This window comes from Mytilus trossulus, chromosome 6, assembly GCF_036588685.1.
Source record: "Mytilus trossulus isolate FHL-02 chromosome 6, PNRI_Mtr1.1.1.hap1, whole genome shotgun sequence".
Classification (NCBI taxonomy): Eukaryota; Metazoa; Mollusca; class Bivalvia; order Mytilida; family Mytilidae; genus Mytilus; species Mytilus trossulus.
Window position 1 is genome coordinate 58,538,688 of NC_086378.1, and position 26,371 is coordinate 58,565,058.

The following is a 26,371-nucleotide window of genomic DNA, read 5'->3' on the forward strand; positions in this document are numbered from 1 at the left end:
CATTTTATATTGAAGATACAAATGTATCTGTCAATTTTTACCTTCATGTTCAATGTACGAAAAAACAATATATTTTTGTCAATATGTTTATGTTACAGGCATTTTCTAAGTTTAGGCAATTTGTAAAATGACTGAATTTTCATACTTTTTATAAAATGCTTAACCTTGACAGGCATTATACAAAATGACTAAAAAATACTTAGTCATTTTTTAAAATGACCGAAGTGTTGAAGCATGAATTTTTGAATATGTCATGCATTTTTTAGACGTGATCAATTTGATTATAATCCATATGGGTTATTTCTGTCGGGGATTGACCCGGATAAAGGACAAAAGTTTCAACTGCTGCTTGCATTTGAAATGAAGACATTTTGTATAGGGACAGATCATTCAACCTGCAGAACAGACATAAACAAAAAATGTACAGTGCATAACATGAAGAAAGTATTGCATTTTACTAACTTATGACAATATTAAATATTCCAATTCAGAATAATTAGAATTTAAATTTTACACACCCACATCGACACATATTCCCCTCTATAAAAGAGGGTCGAAAGATACCAAAGGGACAATCAAACTCATAAATCTAAAACAAACTGACAACGCCATGGCTAAAAATAAAAAAAGACAAACAGAAAAACAATAGTACACATGACACAACATAGAAAACTAAAGAATAAACAACACGAACAATATGTGTTTTGTCATACAAAGCGGTGTTTTGATGTGATGCAAAGATATGATTGGTAGTGTCATCGAATACATTTTTAATCAAGATAGCCTTTTGAAAATTGTGGCTAGGTTTAATTTAATTTTTTTTAATGTTTTAAATTGACTATAAAAGGCAATAACTTCATAAGGGGTCAACTGACAATTGCTTATTGCGAAACACAATGCTGTCGAATGTTTAGTGTTTTGTCAGCAAAGGTAATGAAAGAGATAAATGTGCGATGATTCTGGTTTCTCTAAAGAATGATGTTTATTTGTATTTACAAAAGTTCAGGACAAATGGTATGTAACAGTTCTGTCATCCAAACATTTTGGGAAATGATAAATAATTGTCGAGTTTTTATGCCGCGTTTTTATGCCCCATTATTATGCCCCGTTTATGGGCATTTTTTTCTGGTCTGTGCTTCCGTTCGTCCTTCCTTATGTTCGTCCGTCCGTTTGTTCGTCCGACTATTCGTCCGTTCGTCTGTCCCGCTTCAGGTTAAAGTTTTGCTCGAGGTAGTTTTTGATGACGTTTAAGTCCAATCAACATGAAACTTGGTACCCATGTTCCTTATGATATGATCTTTCTTATTTTAATGCCAAATTAGAGATTTCCCCCATTTTAACGGACCACTGGACATGGAAAATGCTAGTATAAAAAAGAAGATGTGGTTTGATTGCCAATGAGACAACTATCCACAAAAGACCAAGATGACACAAACATGAACAACTATAGGTCACCGTACGGCCTTCAACAATTGTATTTACCTTTATTAAAAATATTTTCATTTCGTTAATTCATATAATGTTTTGATAAATTTTATCCAATTGATGAAATAACTGACCGACCATAGGTCGGAGGAAAAAGAATACCGAAAGAATGAATGTGACTACATGTTTATGCACAAAAAAATAGAAAAGGACGATATATATGTAGGGACCATATTCCAGTCGAACCCCATCCCGTACAAATTCCAATATTTCTGATTGTGTATAGGTTTGTGGTATCAGTCCATTCCATGAGTTTCTTTCCCGATTCGTCTCCTACTATAATACGTGCATTGCTCCATTTAATGGTAAATGTTCTAAATGCATTTGAATTGAGCACTTGTCCACGATACACTGCCAATTGCCAAGCACTCTGTTTCCTGTCACGGATGACTGACTGTGTGTTACTCCAACCACCGAATACTATCTCATAAAGAGGATCGTTTGGATTGTTTGAAGACAGCAAAGCAACGTGTGCATCGTTGTTGGCTTTTACTTTAAACCTAATACTTTGTCGAACTGGATTTCCCATAGCAATGTCATTGTCAGTCAGGGGTATGTATTTATAAAGGTTCGGGGTTTTTATTATTGGTACCTGACAATCTGTAAACATAAAATGGCAATATAAATTTATCAAAGTAGAAGTTATGGATAGCATGCGTAGTTTTAAATTTATTTAGAAGAACTAGAAACTATTAGATACATTTGCCTAATTTAATGTATACAGTGACAAAACAGTTTTGCCAATCAATGTTATAACTCAATTTCTCTAATTCTATGGAAATTTATCCCCTTTTCGAACCCATTGTATAAAAAAATTTAATCAACGTGTGGTTGCTGGTGATCTCAGAAGATCATTGGATGATTTTAAGGGTCATGACCTTTTTGGCTAACTGGATGAACCAAAATATGATAACAGGTGTTAATGAAATTGACAACTTCGTGCAATGTGAAAGGCACTCGAAGGGGATTTTCGGTAAACAAAAAAAGAAAATGTCTTTTTGATCATTAGAGAAACAGATTCTTACATAGTTACTCGTGGATTATCGGATTTATCCAATCTCGATAGTTGAATTATCAATTTTAAAGTACTCGCCGAGGCGGCTCGAACTTTAAAATTGATAATTAAACTATCTCGATTGGATAAATCCGATAATCCACTGGTATCAATGTAAGAATCTATATGTATAGAAATAGTATAACTATTTTATACTGTATCATATACTTAAAGTAAATAACATATAATTTTACAGTATGATTTTAGCATTACATTTATGTGAATTCAATATGTTTCCACAATGGTGTTAAGTACGGGGCGCCGAATGGGACTCTTGTGGTTTTGTACAAAATTCAATTCTGTCATAACAAAATCATTTTTGTCTTACCAAAACTATGTGATACAGACTTGTTTTGTGAGAACTTCAATTTTGTGATGACAAAATTCATTTGTGTAGACAAAATTCATTTGTGTAGACAAAATTCATTTGTGTAGACAAAATTCATTTTTGTCATGACAAAATTCATTTTTGTAGACAAAATTCATATTTGTCATGAAATATGTTTTATTTGCATACAAAATTGACTTTTGTTACCTGATATGGAAATTAAATCACAAAAGTCAATTGTGTGAGGTAAGATTCAATATTGTGAGACAAAATTGACTTTTATGAGACAAAATTAACTTTTGTGAGACAAAATTGACTTTTGTGAGACAAAATTGACTTTTGTGAGACAAAATTGACTTTTGTGAGACAAAATTGACTTTTGTGAGACAAAATTTAATTTTGTCAATTTTGTTGAGACAAATGTCAATTTTGATAATTTTGTTGAGACAAAAGTCAATTTTTTCAATTTTGTTGAGACAAAAATCAATTTTGTCAATTTTGTTGAGACAAAAATCAATTTTGTCAATTTTGTTGAGACAAAAATCAATTTTGTTAAGACAAAAATCAATTTTGTTGAAACAAAAATCAATTTTGTTGAGACAAAAGTCAATTTTGTGACGACAAAATTCATTTTTGTGACGACAAAATTGACTTTTGTGAGACAAAATTCACTTTCGCGAGACCAAATTGACTTTCGTGAGACGAAAATCAATTTTGTCAATTTTGTTGAGACAAAAGTCAATTTTGTTAATTTTGTTGAGACAAAATTCAATTTTGTCAATTTTGTTGAGACAAAAGTCAATTTTGTCTCACATTGGTCAATTTTGTCTCACAAAAGTCAATTTTGTCAATTTTTTTGATCACATTGGTCAATTTTGTCGCACAAAAGTCATTTTTGTTGAGATAAAGGCAATTTCGTCAAATTTGGTTTCCCAAAAGTCAATTTTGTGTAACAAAAGTCGATTTTGTATGCAAATTAGTTCACAGAAACCAAACTTAACTAATTTGATTCAAAATTGACTTTTGTCGCCCCATTTTCAAATTAGTCAAGTCTGTGTAACAAAAATGAATTTTGTCATGACAAAAGTGACTTTTGTCCGCTGATAGATAATTTTGTATGACAAAATTTTAAATTTGTAGTATGGTACAAATTTTGTTAGACTGAACTCATTTTTGTTAAACAAAAGTCACTTTTGTCCGTACAAAATTGAATTTTGAGTACAAAACCACATGAGTCCCATTCGGCGCCCCGTAGTTAAGCGGTCTAATACGAAAAATTTATTACATGCAACAATTTTATCACTTGGCTTTACGTATTGTTATCTATTTGTATGGTATTCCTCCGATATTCGGCAAATTTCGTAAAAAAACACTTGAATAGTAAGTTTTCAGTGTAAAACATTACAACTAAAGAAGGGTGAAAACAATTATTATGATACACTAATAACGTTATTCCGATTGGCTAACTGCCCATCACGTGTTATTCCTCAAGCAATTATATCACCCAATCAAACTTCTCATTCATGATAACACGAGGTCCCACAATAAAGTCCACAGGAGATTTAAATAAAAAAAATCGTGTTTTCATTATCCTAGCTATAAAAAATGTAATTATAAGTATTAAATGCTTCTTTTTATAACTTCATAGGCTTGTAAAAGCGATGACCGTGCACATATTTTTATAATGAATCGCTTCCGCGCTTCATACAAAATGCACTTCGATCAACGATTTTACACCCCAATAAAGTTATAAAAAGAAGCATTCAATTCTTAATATAAGATCAATGTGAGAAAAATATCAACTTTTTTGTATGAGACTGAGTAACTGAGGAAGGGTGTGGTTTTATCGAGCCCTTCCGAATGTTAGTGCCAAATACAAAAACAAATATATTTTATAGCATTGACCTATTATTGGTTTTATACTGCAAATTAGATTAATACATCAATAATTATTTAAATTGTAACACAAATTTTGAGTTTATTTACATCCCTTAATGAACCCCTGATTGTGGAAACAATGCCCTATGATGAAATTGACATTGCACGAAATAAAAGTGAGTAATTATATTTAGAAATAAAACAACTACATTGTAATTGCAATATAAAATGTATTATGTAAAATACAAAACAATTAAAAATAAAATGATACAATAAACACAATTTCAAAAGTTTCAAGCTTAATTTAGAAAGTTACCCCTATTTTTTACATTTTTACCCTTTGAGTATTTTTGTTTTGTTCATACCTCGTTGACAATGTTATGGAATTTGATGCGACTGTCATACAAGTGAGAGGTTTAGCTAGCTATAAAACCAGAATACAAACAGAGCAGCATGGTACATTTTTTTTTTATTTCAGAGACATAAAAATGAACAAAACATAAAGAACACTGTTTGGAGAAGTTAATATTAATGTTTTGTAAAGTAAAAAGTAAAAACACAAAAATACTGAACTCCGAGGAAAATTCAAAAAGGAAAATCAAAAATCAAAAGGCACCAAACAGTGTTCTTTATGTTTTATTCATTTTTTATATCTCTAAAATAAAAAAAAATGTACCATGCTGCTCTGTTCAATCCACCAGGTTCAATTCACCATTTTCTACATTCGAAAATGCCTGTACCATTTTTTATATCTCTAAAATAAAAAAAAAATGTACCATGCTGCTCTGTTTGTATTCTGTTGCGTGCATCATATGCTCAAAAGATTTCATATCGGATGTACTACAATTGATGTCCGTAGACTTTTCACTTTTTAAATTTCTACGTGAGAACCACTAAAGGCTAAACACATTAAACTGTTATTTTTTTCCATTGTTGAAGCATACAAAAATGATCAGAACATGTAATTTTTCGTATCAAATGTATAGTTAGCCATCGTGACTTCGGATCTTGGCCTACTATTGAACCATGGGCTGATAAAACATCTGATATGAAAATGCCATGTAATAATCTGATTTTATCGCCAATTCAATTGTACAGTACAATAGTTTTATTCGATTTAAATTTATTATAGTAAAAAGGTTAAATGTCAGTCAATATGATATAAATAAAGGCAACAGTAGTATACCGCTGTTCAAAACTCACAAATCCATGGACAAAAAACAAAATCGGGGCAACAAACCAAAACCGAGGGAAACGCATTAAATATAAGAGGAGAACAACGACACAACACCGAAACGCAACAGCACACAGAAACGGACCAAGCAACAGACAATACACCACGAGAATAACAAATATAACATCAAAACCAAATACATGAATATGGGATAGACAAGTACCGTGCCACGTCTTATCTCAAAAATAAGAGAAAACAGAAACGACTCAACGTTAAAATGCAACACACACACAGAAACGAACAATATTATAACAATGGCCATCTTCCTGACTTGGTACAGGACACTTTTAAAGGGAAATAAAAGTGGTGGGTTAAACCTGGTTTTAAGGCATGCCAAACCTCGCACTTTAATGGCACAGTTAAATATAACATTAAAATGAAAACAAAAAATTACAGGACTACAATACAAATAAAAAGCAGAACATATTAGACAAAGAAAAGCATGATCAATAGATAACAAAAAGCATCAGGTTTAAAATTCAATACGCCAAAAACGCGTCTAGTCCACACGAGACTCACCAGTGACGAAAAAAATACAAAATTGTACAGCACTGAAGATCAAAAGTTGAAAAGGTTTTGCCAAATATAATATAATATAAACGCATCATATTTCAATACTTTTATAAACCTTTGTGCATCTCAATAACTGCAACTAACAAATGTAACCTTGCGACGCCGAGTTAAATACTTGTTATTTTAGCCCTCGCTCTGGCAAAAATAATCACGAATATAATGCCTACCCATGTTAAAACTACAATAAAGTATAGCTGGCATCAATTATTTCTTAAATATCATGAAAAGAGAATATAAATGTCTCAGAATTGACATGGATGAGGTATTGAAAAAGCAAGGTCATATAACACTTTTCTTGATTACATAACAACTTCTACTTAAAGTACGTGATCTAACATCGATATGGACTTCAATTAGATACGTTGTGTAATCAAACAGAAAAAATAATGAAGAAAAAAGTTTCCAATAACATAAGAGGATACAATAATTCTAATATCAGCAAAATATATATTAATACGTATTTCCTTATATTTTATAAGTTATAAATTTTAAATATATGTAATGTTTTCATGTCTTTCAAATTCATATGGCATTACATCATTATATAAGATGTAGTATGATTGCTAATGAAACATCTTTCCACAAGAGACCAAAAGGCATTTATTACGTTTTGAAATATCGATATACAAAATAGCGATCATATATTTCTATATTAATTACCTATTTGTGCAAACTGATAGAATCTAATATAATCACTATTTTAAACATTTTTAGATTAAACAAATATTTCATATTTATGAAAACATAGTATTGTCACATTAAAAAGCCATGTAATCGTGTTTTATTTTGAAATTATTAATTAGGTGCTCGATATACACTTCGCCATGAAACATTAACATTAGCAGATGCTCAAAAAAATCCAATGCATATTTTTCATTGTATGCTTTTTAAAAATCTGCATAACAACCTTTGGCTTTTACTAATCTGAAATACGTCAAGTATAAAGTCAGATCATTTTATTTATATTATATTGTATATTTATTATCTTTTCAATGTGTTTAAAGAAATGGTGCAGATCAAAATTTCAATGATGCATATATTGCAATGTGTTGTACCTTCTAAACCAAAAAAACGTTTGTCAGCCAATGTATTGTACCTACCGAAACAAATAACTTTCGAAACAAATAACGTTTGTCGGCTAATGTAATGTACCTTCTGAAACACATAACTTTTGTCGGCCAATGTATTGTACCTACCGAAACAAATAAGTTGTGTCGGCCAATGTAGTGTACCTCCTGAAACAAATAACTTTTGTCTGCCAATGTATTGTACATACCGAAACAAATAACTTTTGTCGGCCAATGTATTGTACCTTCTGAAACAAATAACTTTTGTCGGCCAATGTTTTGTACCTACTGAAACAAATAACTTATGTGAACAAATGCATTGTACATACCGAAACAAATAACATTTGTCGGCCAATGTATTGTACCTTCCGAAACAAATAACTTTTGTCGGCCAATGTATTGTACCTTCAGACACAAATAACTTTTGTCGGCCAATGTTTTGTACGTACTGAAACACATAGCGTTTGTCAGCCAATGTATAGTACCTACTGAAACACATAGCGTTTGTCAGCCAATTTATTATACCTTCTGAATCATGCTTGAAACTAAATCGACAGTTTACACTCAATAAAAAAGAGTAGAGACACTGCTAGTGTAGTTGTGGAATAAAACGAAATATTAAGTATAATTAGCAATCTAGGTAAGTGTTTAACTACAGTAAATACCCACGTGATTCCCGAGCAGTCGGTCCTGACTTCTTTCGTTTTAATCATTTAAATATTTTATTTTATCTTATCACACTGAATATGATTGTGGGAGACACAATTATAACATATATCCATATATTGTTAAACAAGACAAATGAAAAAAAAAAAAATGAGTATGATAAATTGTAGATGAAACAATAATATTCAAATAGTAATAAAGGCAGAAAAAAAGAGTGAAACATTTTGCTACTAAAAGCGAAGCCAGCGCCGCGTTCTATATTGTAGCTGCTACGTAGTGCTACGAACATTTTGACTATTGAACTTGTAGCTATAGACTAGCTGCTACATAGATATTGATAGCAGCTACGTAGCTGCTACGATATTAAACTCAACCCAGGATAAAAAAAAAAGTCAAACAGATATCGGTACCTTATTTTGTATGTATGTACTTATTACTTCTCATGTATATGTTGAAAGAATTAAAAAAAAAAACAATATTAAGTAATAACTATATCCTGAATGTTCATTTCTTCTACTTCATTACCAATTATTTCACTCTTCGGTTGCTCTTTTGAAAATGCCAGTCGTCTTTACAAATGTATTGTTTTGCTACTAAAAGCCAGACCAGGATAAAAAGTCATATATACAGTTTTCGGTACCTTGGTATATGGGCGTGAACCGAATGTATATACATTTTACTACACATGTTTGACATGAATCGGTTGAAATAAAATAATAATAATAATAAGTTTAAACTATATCCTGAATGTTCATGTCTTCTACCTCATTGCCAATGATTTCACTTTTTGGTTAAACTTTTGAAACTGTCAGTCTCCCTTCTGAGTGCATTGTTTTGATAAAAACAACAATGTTGATAATATCCATCATAGAAGAAATGAAGAAAAATGAAAAGGCCATCAGTGCCATAAAAAATCCTGATGATAAATTATCTTCGTCTAGATAAAAGGCTTTTGGTTCATATATAGAAAGTTGGATCAAGCATAGAATGGTAATGTGTTGAATATTTGTTCATTGCAAATGTCAAACAAAATCCTGCAAGATAAAATTCGAGACAAATAACATTGACATACTCTTAGTTTTTCTAAAAGTATAAACTATAGTTAACCTTTAATTCTGGATAACTTTTTTGTTTTGGGTTAGGTTGCATGTTTTAGTTTTCTATATTATGTTTTTGAATTTTCGTCTATCTTCTGTGTTTTACCATGACATTGTCACTTTGTTTTTTGACTTCTTGATATCTTTCGTCTTTTTTATTAAACCTTTGTTTACAGTTTATTAGTGGTTTTCGTATGTTTAATTTTACGATATCCCTACTTGCCAAAGTACTTGTGATCACCCACGATTTTGTTAGGTTTGGTTGCATTTTTTAGTTTTCTATATTATGTGTTGTTTACTTTTGTCATTGCACTATCAACTTAGGTGTTTACATGTCTTCTTGATATTTTTCGCCTCTCTTTTTGTAATCTTTGTTGAAAATTCGATATTGTTTTTCGTATAAATCTTTTTTTCATTGAATTGTCCCAAAATTATGTCATTGATGTAAAACACCGGAGTTAAATTTTGGGATAGATTTAATATAATAAGAAAACTAACAGAACACATTGTTCCCTTAAAGAAAATTAATAACTGGGTTCTAAATATATAAAATTGATAAGAAGACAAGAAATCTCCTACCAAGATAATCGACCATTCTATATAAACAGTTTTGCAATATGTTACCTGCAATAGTTGCCAAAAGAGAAGAGATTATCCAGCAGAATATGACAAACATATCTTTTTTCTTCAAAACGGACATTAAAACCGCCCCTACAAGGAGAGCAAATGAACCTGTCCCAGTTCCAATAGATGTCAAAACCATTGTTCGAGGCAGTCGACGCCATTCATCTAAATATAAACGGAAAAGCACAAACAGTCAATACGATATCTCATAATAATTTGACATCGCAATATAATGTAGTAAGACTGTATCAATAAGTTTTGGAAAAAAAATTAAAATCATGGGATTTTCAATTTAATTAAACATTACTGCTATATTATTCCTAATAATATATTTCCATGTAGATTTTATCATCATTTCTATGAATGTTAAAAGAAATGTTCTGTACCTACACCGAAAATTGATCAACCGGTAAGCTTGAGAGTAGACTGTATCCCCATTTCCTTTATAAGCATCGTATCTACACCAGAGTGTTTGATAAGCATATAATTTGTACGTTTTACCGCCTGTCCCATAGTCTGTACCGCTGTCATACAAATTCCACTTTACTGATTTAGAATATGACCCACCAGACAATATAATCGCCAGTAATAGAAACAAGATTGAAACAAACATTAAAACATTTGCAAAAGTTAAAATCTTTAGTATCCTTTTAAATTTCTTAAAATTTGTACAACACATCTTCAGTCTATTCTGAGTCAGAAAAAGTAAAGTTCTGTTGGACTAACACTAACACTATAATTTGAGTAATCCCCCATAAATCCCTTTATTTTGTGAATGACGCTTGATTTGTTATATTAAAAACAAAATGAATTTAATAAGACACGATATATTTTATATTTTTGTGAAACGTGCATCACATAGCTCCAAAGCGGTGGAAAATTATTGTTTGTTATTATATTTGACAAACTGTCAAAAAATATGAGCAAACAATAAATTACTTTAAGCAGTTGATGTAATATGATTGGTAAACATAATTTTGAAGTGTTTAGTTTCATACCTTGGTTTCCTGGCGATGAAAGTATACTTTTCAAATCTATTCTTCTTCTTTTATTTTTAACGATACAAATTTATAAATAGAACTATATGGATTTAAGTCAAATCTGATGGATTATGGACCTACACGTTGCTTTACACTTGAACGGATATTTTTTCGCGACGTCAAACTTTAACATATTTGAATAATTGCGCAATGTTGGACCGAATTTTTTTACCATAAACTTGAATACAAGTACATGGACTCTTTTTTTAAGACATTATAATTGTGAAATTATGTGAACCAATGTGTATAAACAAATCATAGATGCATTTATTATTAATTTAATATATAACTATACAGAAGATTACCGATTTTTTCGAACAACAAAAAAATGTTAAAAAATATTTGCAATGAATTCTTTCATTTAATTGGACTTATGTAGAGAATATATGATAAATGCCTTTACAACAATCCGGTAAAGTTTATACTTTAAACAAAAATGGTATATCTTACCAAAGGATATTATATTTCATAAATCGATTTTTTTAATAAATGTATAAAAACACTTTCTTTTCTAGCTAACGAAAATAGTTTTCTCCATTATCATGCAAATTTCGAAGAGAATAAAAAGATAGGCCCTCAATTAATGGCTGTCGTCTTTTTTCTAATACACACTTCGTTTTGAGTTGAGTCACATTTATTTCGCAGGGGTTTAACATAAAATTTTACACTTTTTTCAATGACTGGAATTTATCTAGAAAAATCCTATTTTACTTTCCTTGTTTTGTTAATATAGTATAAGATGGTAAGACTACTAATCTTCATGTTTAGAACTACAAAAACCACAGTTGATCAATACAGATTTGCGCCTAGTCAGGAGCTTCTGGCCTTTGGTAGTCTTGTATTTTTTTTATTTTAGTTTCTTGTGTACAATTAAGAGTTTAGTATGGCGTTCATTATCACTGAACTAGTATATATATTTGTTTAGGTGCCAGCTGAAGGATGCCTCCAGGTGCGGGAATTCTCGCTGCATTGAATACCTGTTGGTGACCTTCTGCTGTTGTCTGCTCTATGGTCGGGTTGTTGTCTCTTTGATACATTCCCCATTTCCATTCTCAATTTAAAAAAACTTAATATGAAGAAAATTTTCAAAATTATCCTGAATGCTCTTCCATTTTGTACACAATTAGTTTTTTTTAACTATTTTTATTCGAGCGTCGCTCATGAGTTTTATGGAAAACGAAATGTTCGACTGGCAAAAAAAACCCATTAAACTTAGTATCTATGTTTAGTTTATATACATAGAAAGAAAAAAGAGTGTTTTGTAATTTTGCATTCTTAACAACTTACATGTACAATAAAACAAAACACACTGAGATTATGTTGTCGCATTTAACATACAAAAACAGTCCGAAGATGACCGTTTCTTTCGAAATCTATTTAATATTCTTTGACAGATTTTATCATTTTGATAAATTGAAGGATGTCATACATGTTTAACACCTGTAGGTTTCTAATAGAAAAATGTGGCCGCATTTTAATTTTCTAAAATAATTATATTGCAATGCGAGTCATTTATCGTCGGGTGTGTGATGAGATAGACATGTCAAAATTACTTTTTGAGATATTTTCATTTATATTGTGTGAGGTATCGAATAAATATCAAATACATTTGTCAAAACTTCCGATGCATATTTTATTCCTGCACGTTAATTTAGTTGGTTACTGCTACTTGTTAAGGCGGAACATATTAATAATATTTATTAAAATATGAAAACATAAAAATGTATTTGTGAGTACGTTTTTTGGTTCCTTTTTTTTAATACATAAAAGATATATTTATAAACGATTATAAAAAGTATCAATATATATCAATTATAGCGGAGGAAACACAGATATACTACACGGAGCTATGTATTAACATTTTAATATATGTCACTTTCGAGCATTCCTTTATATGGTGTAATTTATTATTGAACTTATTTGTCTGCAGTTGCCTAAGTAGCAATTTATTGATATATGCGCTTTCCTGTCTTTTGCCATGCATCTTTTTTGAAAATACACGCATGATATACATTTACAGTAACAAGATTGATTTATATAAAACTAGAAAAACATCATCATAAAACTAAGTGTTATATCTCTTTAAAATTTAAAAAAAAATTAACTAGATCGATGTCTTTGCTGATGGATCCTTCCTCACCGAGTGTATCACCAGCCAAGTAGTCAGTTTTTTTCGCGTTGAATTGAATAATCATTTATATGATTATAATTTTAGATTAACTGTCTACGGACACTTTGAATTTCTTTTAAAAATAAGGATGGTTTACTCTAGAAACTATGAAGGTTTTACTATGTTTTGAAAGAAATCTTATCCTAGAATTGAAAGTTCATACGCGGGTATGTTAATGCTGTATTTTCGAAAAAATGAAAAAATGATACTTAAATTTCGACTTTTAATAAAAAAGACTTTTTGACTCTTTTATAGTGTAATTTGTTATATTTTTTATTTTTGCTAGTAAGTTGACAATATAAATTTTCGTTTTCAAAAATAACATTCTCAAATTATCACGTGGTTATCACGTGACACTCAAAATCTATTTATAAACGTGAAAACAGTAAACTCAAAAGTGCTAGCGTGTAGACAGTCTTGTTTTTCTAAATATTGTTATCTGTGGGTAGCTTATATACCAAAGTATTAGAAAAGTGCTACTCGCCTCCTTTGAATAAAAAGATTAAATACATAAACGGAGATTTTCGACTGAATTGTGCCAAAAATGCTTTGACCTTCAGATATTACAACGTCTTACAGTTAAACGGTATTTACAACATGAACCGAGTAGCAGTTTTCGAAAAATATTAATATTCAGCTTTCTGTACGTTAACTTGACCCAAAAATTCATCATTTCTACACGCTAGCACTTTTGAGTCAAAGTTAACGTGTTTCACAATTGTTTGTGTCCGACATTGTTTACAAACGCACAAGTGACTTTCAAAGGGAAGTAATTCTGTCAACAGAAATAAAAATTTCAGTCATCGGGAAATTATTGCTGATCTTTACTTAAATGTACTTTTAGCTGCATCTTCTCCATAACCAAATATTTAATAAAAGAAACAAACTATTTAAATATATATATTTTACTCGGAGAATAGATCAGAATGATTATAATTACACATCGGCTTGGGGTATGAAGCCCCTTTTCTTTCTGTTTGGTATTTTTTGGCAAAAAAATTATGTATGGAATTTTTCTACGGACACTGTAGCTTTATTAACCAATAAAACCTGACCTCCGTGTATTTGCACAACAGTGTGGGAAGTGTCGTTAAACACCATTCAATCAATCAGATAGCTCTTTGAATTCTATTTTGTCAGGTGAGGTGCCTCTCATGTTTGGGTTTTGCCACTTGTAACAGTGTAAACTTTTAGAGTGTACAATAAAATCATGAATCTTGCTCATTCTTCATAAATCATACAGACCCATACACTGTACATCATTCAGTCGTTGGTCACAGTGGCAATCACACCATATATAATGACAGCTTGAAATATATATTCAATGTCCTGCTTTTTCTCTCTCTCAATAAATTAAATTACCACATGCTGATAGAAAACATACTTTAAGAAAAATAGATGATGATTTCATACCAAAAAAACTTATGGTGCCATGGTCAGTAAGTATGGGACTATTAAATCAATTTATACCAAATATGATAGTGCAAGAGCTAATGGAAATTTAATTATATTTCAAATCCTGCAACATTTTTTTCACACATACCCTTTATACACCATGTACACATTAAATGAGTATTCTGTGTCTCATTCAAGCATACTTAAAACTCCAAAATATGTATTTATTCTATGTATGTATAATATATGTACCATTATCTCTGTAACTTATAAATTTGCAGAATATTTTCTTTTACAGCTAATTTCCTAAAGCTTGTAGAGTAAAACTTTTGTTGACTTGCTTGTCTTGTTTGTATAAATATTTACCCAAACTTAAAGCTTAAAGCACTTAAGATTGTCATCTTCAAACAATAAATATAGGCAAACTTAAACCTGTAAATATTATAGTGAAATTCAATTGGATGCTATCTAAATTATTATTGTACAATATCGAACAAAGCAAGCAAGGTAACCTAAGTCTTGCTCTACATGCTTTTGGAAATTAGCTGTAATCTCTTTTTAAGGTACAGGAAACAGAAATATAGGTATATATAGGGTGTAAAGTTTATTTAAAGAACATATAATAATAATTTTGCAGGGTAAAGAAAAGATGCTATTTGAATAAAAATTATAGAGAAAAATTCTCATAGCAACTAATTGACAACCCCCCTCACCCCCCAGTTCAGACCCCAATTGATGAATCTGTGGCCTAAATTTGTATGAATTAGAAAAATCATGAACTTGGACAACTGTTTTGATTATCTATATTTTATTAATATCAATATAATATATTATCTTTTATAATTGCTAACCATCAATGAGGTGTTTATTTTTAAGGATAAAGCAGCATAAAACTAGCAGACATCAGTTTAAATCATGTTGAACTGAATAAGAAAAGTTATTATTATTTATCATCTTTTAAAGCTTCATGTAATTAGATAATTGAATTAATATTGATAATTGCACCTCAATAAGCATTATTTGGTACTTTCTGAAAAGGGTGTGTGAATGTTTTTGTAAGGGAATATATGATCAGTGTCTGACAGAAAACCTCAAAGTTTTTCATTTAACCCAAGTAATTTAAAATATCCATTCATTGATTGATTGATTTGAAATTGTGTATTAAATGCAGCTAACATGACTTATTTTACTTCATGTGGTATGTTTTTCAATGTGTCACAACTTACCATCATAACCGAATAACATAGATATTTTTTGTTTTTGTTATAAAACATGTTTCACAATCATTGAAATTATGGAATGAGTGTTCCTATTGATGAATCTATATATGCTAATTTGTATGTGAAAACATTTCATCATTCCTAACACTTTTGCTTTTGTTTCACATTATTATCAATAAACACTATTAATGATTTTGATTTTAATATTCCACAGCTAAATATAATTTATCCACTGAATGAAATCACAATTTGTACACAGTGACACATTTATGAAGTAAAAGGTCTGTGAAACATCCTCTCCTCAGTGATGATAATTAGGACACAATATCACATACTATATATATATGTATTCCACTTTCTTATAAACTTTTCCTTTGTTTGATCATGAACTAACACATGTTCCAGAATCATTGCAGTTAGTTATTCATTCATTTCAACATATTTCCTTTTGCTGAACCTGCTTTTTCATACAGTAAATTTTTTTCTCACTTTTTTTAATACAGTCAATTAACTTCTAATTTGTATTCTTTTTAGCACAGTTAAAACAGTCTTGATTCCATTAATTTTGTCACACATATGTATAAGTAAAGAGTTGTCTTTTCAGGAAAATGAATTTTCTCTTTATATCTCATGTACAGGAATCTGATATGAAAATAATATCCTTGTTTGGGTATCATTTGTTGATCTTCCTTAGAATGAAAAGTGCAGTCCTTGTGTCTTGTTCATTTTATCAATTGTGCTATTGTATTGGAAGTAGCCATTGTTTCTCATTCATCTTAAAATCCTGCAAAAAAAAAATGATATTATTATACACAATATAATTAATTTATAAGCCCCATTGCTATATATATGCATAATATCTATTACTTCAATCATTGTACTTGATTTATATAATAATATGCTCTTAATGTGCCCTGTTACTAATATTTTGAACATAACAATTATTTATTTTATTTATATTCTTATTCTGATACAAAAAGAGAACATCAATATAATCAAATTTTAGTAAGCTTAATAGCTGTAGTCCTTAGTATCAGCAGTAGTTGGTAAAACTAATAGTAAACTTACATGTTTGTAATAAAATATTTGCCATGCTTGTTTACTTTCTTAACACATAAATATAATAGACAGAGTAATCTAAACTCATAAGCAATTAATCTTTAAATAGCTTTCATATCACTTCATGTGACTAAAAAATATTAAAGTGTCAGTAATATAATATTTGAATGCTTACATCATAATGCAGACTTCCTACATGTCAACTCACTTGGAAGCAGTAAAAAACCCAGTGAATACAAATTCTGCAAAAGACAAATATAAAATTGCATAATCAAAACTTTAAAAGCAATAAACACACCAAAAGTTTTTTGTTAAACATGTAGGAAAAATGCAATAAAGGAGATACTTAAAAAAAACTGTTAGGTATTTAATCTGTATGATATTGAAATATTTACATCAATGTAGATTGACACCTTTTAAAGTCACTTATTTGGATTAGCAAATCCTACAAGTAATCAATAGTCTTTATGTCAATTGAATGAAAGTGTAAATCAATTTAAAATTTTCATGTCTATTACTTAAAATTAAATTGGATAATATATTAACTGAGATGAGCAAATTCTCTGTTTTGTAAAATCTCAGTAGCCTGATAACTGAAATATAACTTTAATAATAGTACATTTTATTTGTTTGAACATGCATTTATAATTTTTAATTCTGGTATTTTTTATAAACTTAGAAATGACAATGGATATATAAATCTATTTTTGAAACAAATCCATGTTTTATTTTAATAAAATTTATGCTTAAATCACAATGAAAAAAAAATAATTCTGAATTGAAACAATGTCATTCTCTGTTTAAAATGTAAAAACACCAACACTGTTCATTTGCGTGGGTGGTGTATAAAAGTATAAACAAAAAATGACTAAGCTTAAGGATAGGTAGACTGGGTATGATAATATAGGGAGTGCACCCCTTACTACCAAAGTAAAAATGAATAGTTTTAATTTATTGCATACACTAAACCAAGGGGGAATTAAGGGGGGGGGGGGGGGGTCTAATTATTATGTTACAGTTAGCTTGGGAAAAATCAAGTCTAATATAACTAATATTAAAACAATCTTTCTCCGAGCATTGTTTCCGTTTAGCTAACTTTATTGATTCGTTGATTGATTCATAGGTCAACGGTTTTCGTCGTCGGTTATCCAAATAAATGACGAATTATAAATGTTTTGATTCACTTCAACAAATTCAATAAGAAGAAATGGGAACCGGTGATAAAGAGTTACAATTTACAACGTATTTACCTCAAAATGTATGCAAAATCCACCTTTTCATTGTGATTTCCATGTGCCGACTTCTGTGACAAGGTGCTCAACAGCTGATAATAATGACTGTGACGTGACAAGCTAAACATTGACGTTGATGAATCTTAGTTTTTGGCGATTTTCTTACTTAAAACTGTAAGTGTTCAAGGGAACAATGGTCATGTATGAAGATATTGTTAATGTTGCAATGCCGTTGTCGAAAAACAACAAGTTGATAAATCTTTGACCTCGGTGAAGCCAAAAAATCACCACTCTATAGCAAATTCTCCCAACGTCCGATTTAGCCAATCAAAATTCGTATAGTTTCGAAAATGACGTAATAGATGAGATTTCGATGCAATCACCAAAAATTGTAAAAAAATATTTGAAACCGCATTAACCTACCCGCGTATGCGATACAATTTTTTCAAAGGTCAAAATATAGGGCTGTGCGGCATATCTTCAACATGTATATGCCCTGAACTTTTCAGAGTTTAAACTAACACAAATGTTCTTAACTGCCCCTACCTCGAATGAAGGGTTACCACATATTTTAATGTAAAGTATATGCACATGTATATATACTGGTAACATTCCCAATTTATGTCTCTCTGAGATGGAACACAGAGAGCACAACTGGGAACCAGTATGTTAACACAATTATTTTTCTAGGAATATTCTAAATCTCCCAAAAAAGAGGCGTGGTTTGAGAAACAGCTGTGTTTACAAAGTGCAACCTATAGATGAACACACATTTATTCCAATAGAAAACTCTTAAATAAATTTTTCTTACATTAAGACTCATTTATCAGAGGGTTGGGATCCCGCTAACATGTTTAACCCCGCCACATTATTTATGTATGTGCCTGTCCCAAGTCAGGAGCCTGTAATTTAGTGGCTGTCGTTTGTTTATGTGTTACATATTTGTTTTTCGTTCATTTTTTTACATAAATAAGGCCGTCAGTTTTCTCGTTTGAATTGTTTAACATTGTCTTATCGGGGCCTTTTATAGCTGACTATGCGGTATGGGCTTTGCTCATTGTTGAAGGCCGTACGGTGACTTATAGTTGTTAATATTCGTGTCAATTTGGTATTTTGTGGATAGTTGTCTCATTGGCAATCATACCACATCTTCTTTTTATATCATTTATCAGAATTACAGCCTTAAAGAAATCCATGTGTATACTCTAAGTTTCTTTTAATGAACATTTTATACCCCCTCCCCTGTTTCAAATTTCAAAAGACTTTGAAAAAAAGACCTTAATAATTGCTAGATTACCCTATTTGCATATTTTCTGATATAAAATGCCCAGAACCTTTTAAAAACTGTTTTGGTAACATATTGAAAGCATAACAGAATACTATATAAATGTTATGTCATTTATAGTATATTTGCAATATTGTATGTATGCAGATACCAGTCTGAGATATAAATTCACTTAAAATGTTATAGAGATGACTGCTTGCTTCCGATTTTTGCATAACTTCCAAGCATAGTTATTGTTTTCTATTTCAAGAACTTAACAATTATAAGCTTATAACATTTACAAGTTCAATTTTTTTATGACCCAGGGGTAAGCAATTTTCTATGTTTTTTTTACCCTGGGGCCTCACATTATTCTGCTGTTTCTAGCAATTTTGAACATTTAGTACATATTCAGGATAGAAAACACTATTGTAAGGTCTTTTGAGATATTTTTGTATGTCTAGCTTGTATTTTTTATGCCGTGGTGACAAAAAACAGATTTATGTGGTACGGCTTACTTTTGTGTTATTAAAAGGAAACACACCCCATAAATGATATTCAAGAAGGATCGATGAGTTTCAATGACTGCGAAGAGTAAACATAAGCACGTACATATTTGCAAATATTATGAAGTAATTTTATATTCAGGACTTTAAGTAAGATATGCATACTATAAACTCTGAATTTATGCCGGGTTATCATACTTAAGGCCTAGGATTCTATCAATCTTCATGAAATATTTATAAAACTTTACATTTGAGATAATTTCCTTCAAATCTGTGAGATGAAGCAAATTTGGTTATAAATTCTGAATGTTCTCTCGTTTCACCCTTTATACTGTCTTTGCCTAATTTCCATCAATATTTAACATGTTGAATGTAACAACATATCAATAATCTGAATACCAGAATCTATGACAAACGAGATTTCATTATAGAATTTATAAATAATTGGGTAATGTGACCGCCGGTTGTCTGCGATTTTTTTTAGATGGCGTTTAAAGTAACTTAAAAACGAAATTCTGATATATTTTACCGAGGACATACATTGTTTATTGCCGACTGAATGCAATTGAAGACACGTTTTAGTATATTTTATATTAAATTGAAGAATTTTTAGTAAAATCGTTGAACTTGAATTCAACTGACAGCCAATGCCCTTTCGGGAGCGTCTCGTACTTTTTTTTAAAAATTTATCGAAAGTACAAAGAATGATGAGATGAAATACATGTATGTATTTAGTCCCTGATTCCCAAATGATTGCAACGTGGTCTTGCATTATTCATTCTAGGTGGTGAAGTTGGGTATTGTTTATCTTTCTTTTATGTTCCTCGTTAATTATCGTCGTGCAATTATTTATCTTTCTTAATTATCGGTGCAGGTGAGTTTTGATATGCATTTCGGACACACAGGATTTTTTTTTTTTTTTTTTTTTTAACGGGTGTTTTTACAGTGTTTTTACATTTGATTATTTTATAAATACCTTAGAGAAATAACGGATTCAGAGGAAACCAATGCAATTTTTGATATAAATGTTATTTCCAAGAAGCGTAATTCTTTCAATAGTATTTGGTCGGCACTGATTTTCGAAACATTCTGAGACGTTGATGATATAAATCTGTAACATACATTTGATAAAATCTGGCAAAATTTAAACGCTTGAGAGCGCTTACAATACAATTTTCCATATACTTGATATTTCCAATGATGAAATTTAAAACTGTTGACTGTCGCTATTTTCTAATACATTTTTATTTAAAACCTTTTCCATTGGTTTTTACAATAGACCGGAATTGTACATAGGAAAACGCTAACAACGCAATTTTTCATTCAAATAAATAATGTTTCCAAGAGTCATAACTCTCTTCAACATTGTTGATTCCTGCTTAATAATGTTTCCAAGGGTCATAACTCTCTTCAACATTGTTGATTCCTGCTGCTTTTATTTTATCTTATCCGATAGTATAGGTTCCATAACAATCAAACACAAATTATGTATACATTTGTATAAGAGTGCTTGCTGGGAGAACTGTTAGCACAAGTGCCCTAATGATGCCATTTCTCATAACATTGATACTTTAAAGGCACATATATACCATCTGATCTGCATTAATTTTCAAAATTGTTCAACACAACGATCATATAAACATTTACTATCAGTTTCATAAACATCTGGCAATGATTGTATACGTGCGAATGGACAGATGGACACACGGATTTTCGGTATGTCTATGTCCCCTGCAAAAGAGGGATGAAAGATACCAAAGGGACAGTCAAACTCATAAATCTAAACCAATATGACAACGCCATGACTTAAAATGAAAAAAAGACAAACAGACAAACACTAGTACACATGACACACCATAGAAAACTAACGAATAAACAACACAAACCCCACCAAAAACTAGGGGTGATCTCAGGTGCTCCGGACGGGTAAGCAGATCCTGGTCCAAATGTTGCACCCGTCAACTCTTCATGCAGTATCAACACGACAAAAGATAAATGTGAAGGTGAGTAATGTGAGTTATTTTTTTTTATTACTGAATAATATAATAAAAAAAATGGAGATCGGAAATGGGGAATGAGTCAAAGTTACAACACAGCAAGGATCTAGTTCCATGAAAATGGACGTCACACCAAACCAAATATATATATATAAATGAACTAAAATTAAAAAAATGTATATAAGACTTTCAAAGGCCAGTCGCAAAAATGCGTAAGTTAAACATGTTTTGTGATAAATCAACCTTCCCTTATACATCTATAATAAATAAATACATATCAATACGCACAGTAATAGATATTAAAAATATATGATGTCTGAATGTGTCAAGAAAGCAACTAAGCAAAATGACATAAAATCCTCCAACATTTTTTTTATTTGACCAAACCGGGTTATGCATTTTGAAATCTATGACCAAACCGGGTGGTAAGCACTGCCGAAACCGACCAGTTCCATTTCGACATGACCCATTTCTTTCGTTCCATACACAGAAACACAAGTATTGTGATGCTCATAATGACTTACATTACTCAATTTGTCATTTGACATGCATTTTTACTTATTTCTTCGTTAGTAAAGAACGGTTGTAGAAAAACGTGTATATCACAATAGAAAATAGTTGTATATGTATATATATTCTTCGATATCATAAAAAAGATAAGAAAATAAGGAGAAACCTAGCTTTCTATTGTCTATTAATGTTCCGTCATTGTGCCGGATGTTAGATACCATCGGGTCCGAACAAATTTTACCGGTGTGGTTTAGACACAGTGGATTAGGGTCTAAATCATATGCTATTATATTATATTTAGTAGTATCTGTCAAGAATGTACTTAATCTTTAATTAATATAATGTACCTAGTGTTATGATTTAAAGTAAGAAGAAAGTGCTATGTTTAAGAATGTACGTTAAATTGAGTTAGTGTATTGTTTTTTTATACATCTGTTTGAGTCATCAAGCTATCACGTTCAAAATGTGTCTTGTCTTGTGTTATGTTATAAGAATGTACTTATTGCTATGCTATAAGAATGTACTTAGTGCTATGCTATAAGAATATACTTAATGCTATGCTATAAGAATGTACTTAGTGCTATGCTATAAGAATGTACTTAGTGCTATGCTATAAGAATGTATCTTCCAAACTCTTTAACGAAATAAGTAACAATACAACTTCTCATACAAACGATTGAGAAAGGATACAACATATGTGTCTGTATGGCTTAGGGTGAGCTTTCACAAACATCTACCTGAGATCCCAAGCTTGTCTCAAATGCATCTGAATGAGTAAGGGCACAGCTTTGCAAACATATCAGAAAATGGTTCCAGTCTAATCTACAGTTTATTGAGTAATTGTACAGCCTCTCATTCATCTGATTATGGTCTAAATGCTATGTTATCATAATGTTTCTAATGGTATCTAACAAGAACGTACGTTTTATTGAGCAGGTTACAGTTTTTTTATTCATCTTATTAGGTACTAAAGCTATAAAGGTCAGAATGTTTTTTATGTTATGTTATAAGAATGTACTTAGTGCTATGCTTTAAGAATGTGCTTAGTGATATGCTATAAGAATGTAGTAAGTCCTCTGCTATAAGAATATACTTAGTTCTATGCTATAAGAATGTACTTGGTGCTATTTTATAAGAATGTATCTTGCATAATCTTTAAAGCATTAAGTAACAGTACACCTTCTCATACATAGGATTGAGAAAGGATACACCATATGTGTCATTATGGCTTAGGGTGAAGCTTTCTTAAACATCTGCTTGGGATCCCAAACTTGTATCAAATGCATTTGTATGAGAAAGGGTACAGCTTTGTATATCAAAATATGGTTCAAGTATAATGCACAGTTTATTTAGTAATTATACAATTCCTCATTCAACTGATTGAGGTCCAAATCCTATGTTATCATATTGTATTGTATTGTCAGTAGTATCTGACAAGATTGTACTTAATCTTATATTAATATAATGTACCTAGTGTTTTATTTTAAAGTCCGAACAAAGTGTTATAAACGTTATATTGAGTTAGTGTATAGTGTTTTTTATACATCTGATTGAGTCCTCAAGCTATCACGTTCAAAATGCGTCTTGTGTTGTGTTATGTTATAAGAATGTACTTAGTGCTATGCTATAAGAATGTATCTTCCAAAATCTTTAACGAAATAAGTAACAATACAACTTCTCATACATAAGATTGAGAAAGGATACAACATATGTGTCTGTATGGCTTAGGGTGAGCTTTCACAAACATCTGCCTGAGATCCCAAGCTTGTCTCAAATGCATCTGAATGAGTAAGGGCACAGCTTTGCAAACATATCAGAATATGGTTCCAGTCTAATCTACAGTTTGTTGAGTAATTGTACAGCTTCTCATTCATCTGATGATGGTCTAAACGATATGTTATCATAAGGTTTTTAGTGGGTTCTAAAAAGAATGTACGTTTTATTGAGCAGGTGTACAGTTTTTTATTCATCTAATTAGGTACTAAAGCTATAAAGTTCATGACATGTATTATATTATGTTATACGAACGTACTTAGTGCTATGCTATAAGACTGTATGTAGTGCTATATATGCTATAAGAATGTACTTAGTGATATGCTAAAAGAATGTACTTAGTGCTATGCTATAAGAATGTATCTTGCAAAATGTATAAAGCATTAAGTAAAAATACACCTTCTCATACAAAAGATTGAGAAATGATACACAATATGTGTCAGTATGGCTTAGGGTGAAGCTTTCTTAAACATTTGCTTGGGATCCCAAGCTTGTATCTAATGCATCTGAATGAGTAAGGGCACAGCTTTGTAAATCAAAATATTTTTCAAGTATAATGCGGTTTATTTTGTAATTATACAATCCCTAATTCATCTGATTGAGGTCCAAATCCTATGTTATCATATTGTATTAAATTGTCAGTAGTATCTGACAAGATTGTAATCAATCTTACATTAATATAATGTACCTAGTGTTTAATTTTAAAGTACGAACAAAGTGTTATGCTATTAGAATGTACGTTATATTGAGTTAGTGTATAGTGTTTTATACACCTGATTGAGTCCTCAAGCTTTCACGTTCAAAATGTGTCTTTTGTTGTGTTATGTTATAAGAATGTACTTAGTGCTATGCTATAAGAATGTACTTAGTGCTATGCTATAAGAATGTACTTAGTGCTATGCTATAAGAATGTACTTAGTGCTATGCTATAAGAATGTATCTTCCAAAATCTTTAACGAAATAAGTAACAATACAACTTCTCATACATAAGATTGAGAAAGGATACAACATATGTGTCTGTATGGCTTAGGGTGAGCTTTCACAAACATCTGCCTGAGATCCCAAGCTTGTCTCAAGCATCTGAATGAGTAAGGGCACAGCTTTGCAAACATATCAGAATATGGTTCCAGTCTAATCTACAGTTTATTGAGTAATTGTACAGCCTCTCATTCATCTGATTATGGTCTAAATGCTATGTTATCATTATGTTTCTAATGGTATCTTACAAGAACGTACGTTTTATTGAGCAGGTTACAGTTTTTTATTCATCTTATTATGTACTAAAGCTATAAAGTTCAGAATGTTTTTTATGTTATGTTATAAGAATGTACTTAGTGCTATGCTTTAAGAATGTACTTAGTGATATGCTATAAGAATGTAGTAAGTCCTCTGCTATAAGAATATACTTAGTTCTATGCTATAAGAATGTACTTGGTGCTATTTTATAAGAATGTATCTTGCAAAATCTTTAAAGCATTAAGTAACAGTACACCTTCTCATACATAAGATTGAGAAAGGATACACCATATGTGTCAGTATGGCTTAGGGTGAAGCTTTCTTAAACATCTGCTTGGGATCCCAAGCTTGTATCAAATGCATATTTATGAGTAAGGGCACAGTTTTGTATATCAAAATATGGTTCAAGTATATTGCACAGTTTATTTAGTAATTATACAATTCCTCATTCATCTGATTGAGGTCCAAATCCTATGTTATCATATTGTATTGTATTGTCAGTAGTATCTGACAAGATTGTACTTAATCTTATATTAATATAATGTACCTAGTGTTTTATTTTAAAGTCCGAACAAAGTGTTATGCTATAAGAATGTACGTTATATTGAGTTAGTGTATAGTGTTTTTTATACATCTGATTGAGTCCTCAAGCTATCACGTTCAAAATGTGTCTTGTGTTGTGTTATGTTATAAGAATGTACTTAGTGCTATGCTATAAGAATGTACTTACTGCTATGCTATAATAATGTATCTTGCAAAATCTTTAACGAAATAAGTAACAAGACAATTTCTCATACATAAGATTGAGAAAGGATACAACATATGTGTCTGTTTGGCTTAGGGTGAAGCTTTCTCAAACATCTGCCTGAGATTCCAAGCTTGTCTCAAATGCATCTGAATAAGTAAGGGCACAGCTTTGCAAACATATCAGAATATGGTTCCAGTCTAATCTACAGTTTGTTG

At 30.7% G+C, this 26,371-nt stretch overlaps 1 protein-coding gene and 1 long non-coding RNA gene across 2 annotated transcripts in view; both read right to left on the reverse strand.

Annotated features, from left to right (window-relative positions):
• Window positions 1-26,371, reverse strand: part of LOC134722852 (uncharacterized) — a 239,738-nt gene that overhangs the window by 8,583 nt on the left and 204,784 nt on the right. Inside the window, exon 9 of the mRNA XM_063586483.1 lies at window positions 1,672-2,085. Coding sequence (XP_063442553.1) covers window positions 1,672-2,085 — 414 coding nt within the window. The remainder of the gene's footprint in view (window positions 1-1,671; window positions 2,086-26,371) is intronic.
• On the reverse strand, window positions 16,189-18,526 carry LOC134723592 (uncharacterized). Its single transcript, XR_010108125.1, has 3 exons — window positions 18,141-18,526; window positions 17,066-17,132; window positions 16,189-16,615 (listed from the first exon to the last, which is right to left on the reverse strand). It is a non-coding gene; the product is annotated as an uncharacterized LOC134723592 (long non-coding RNA).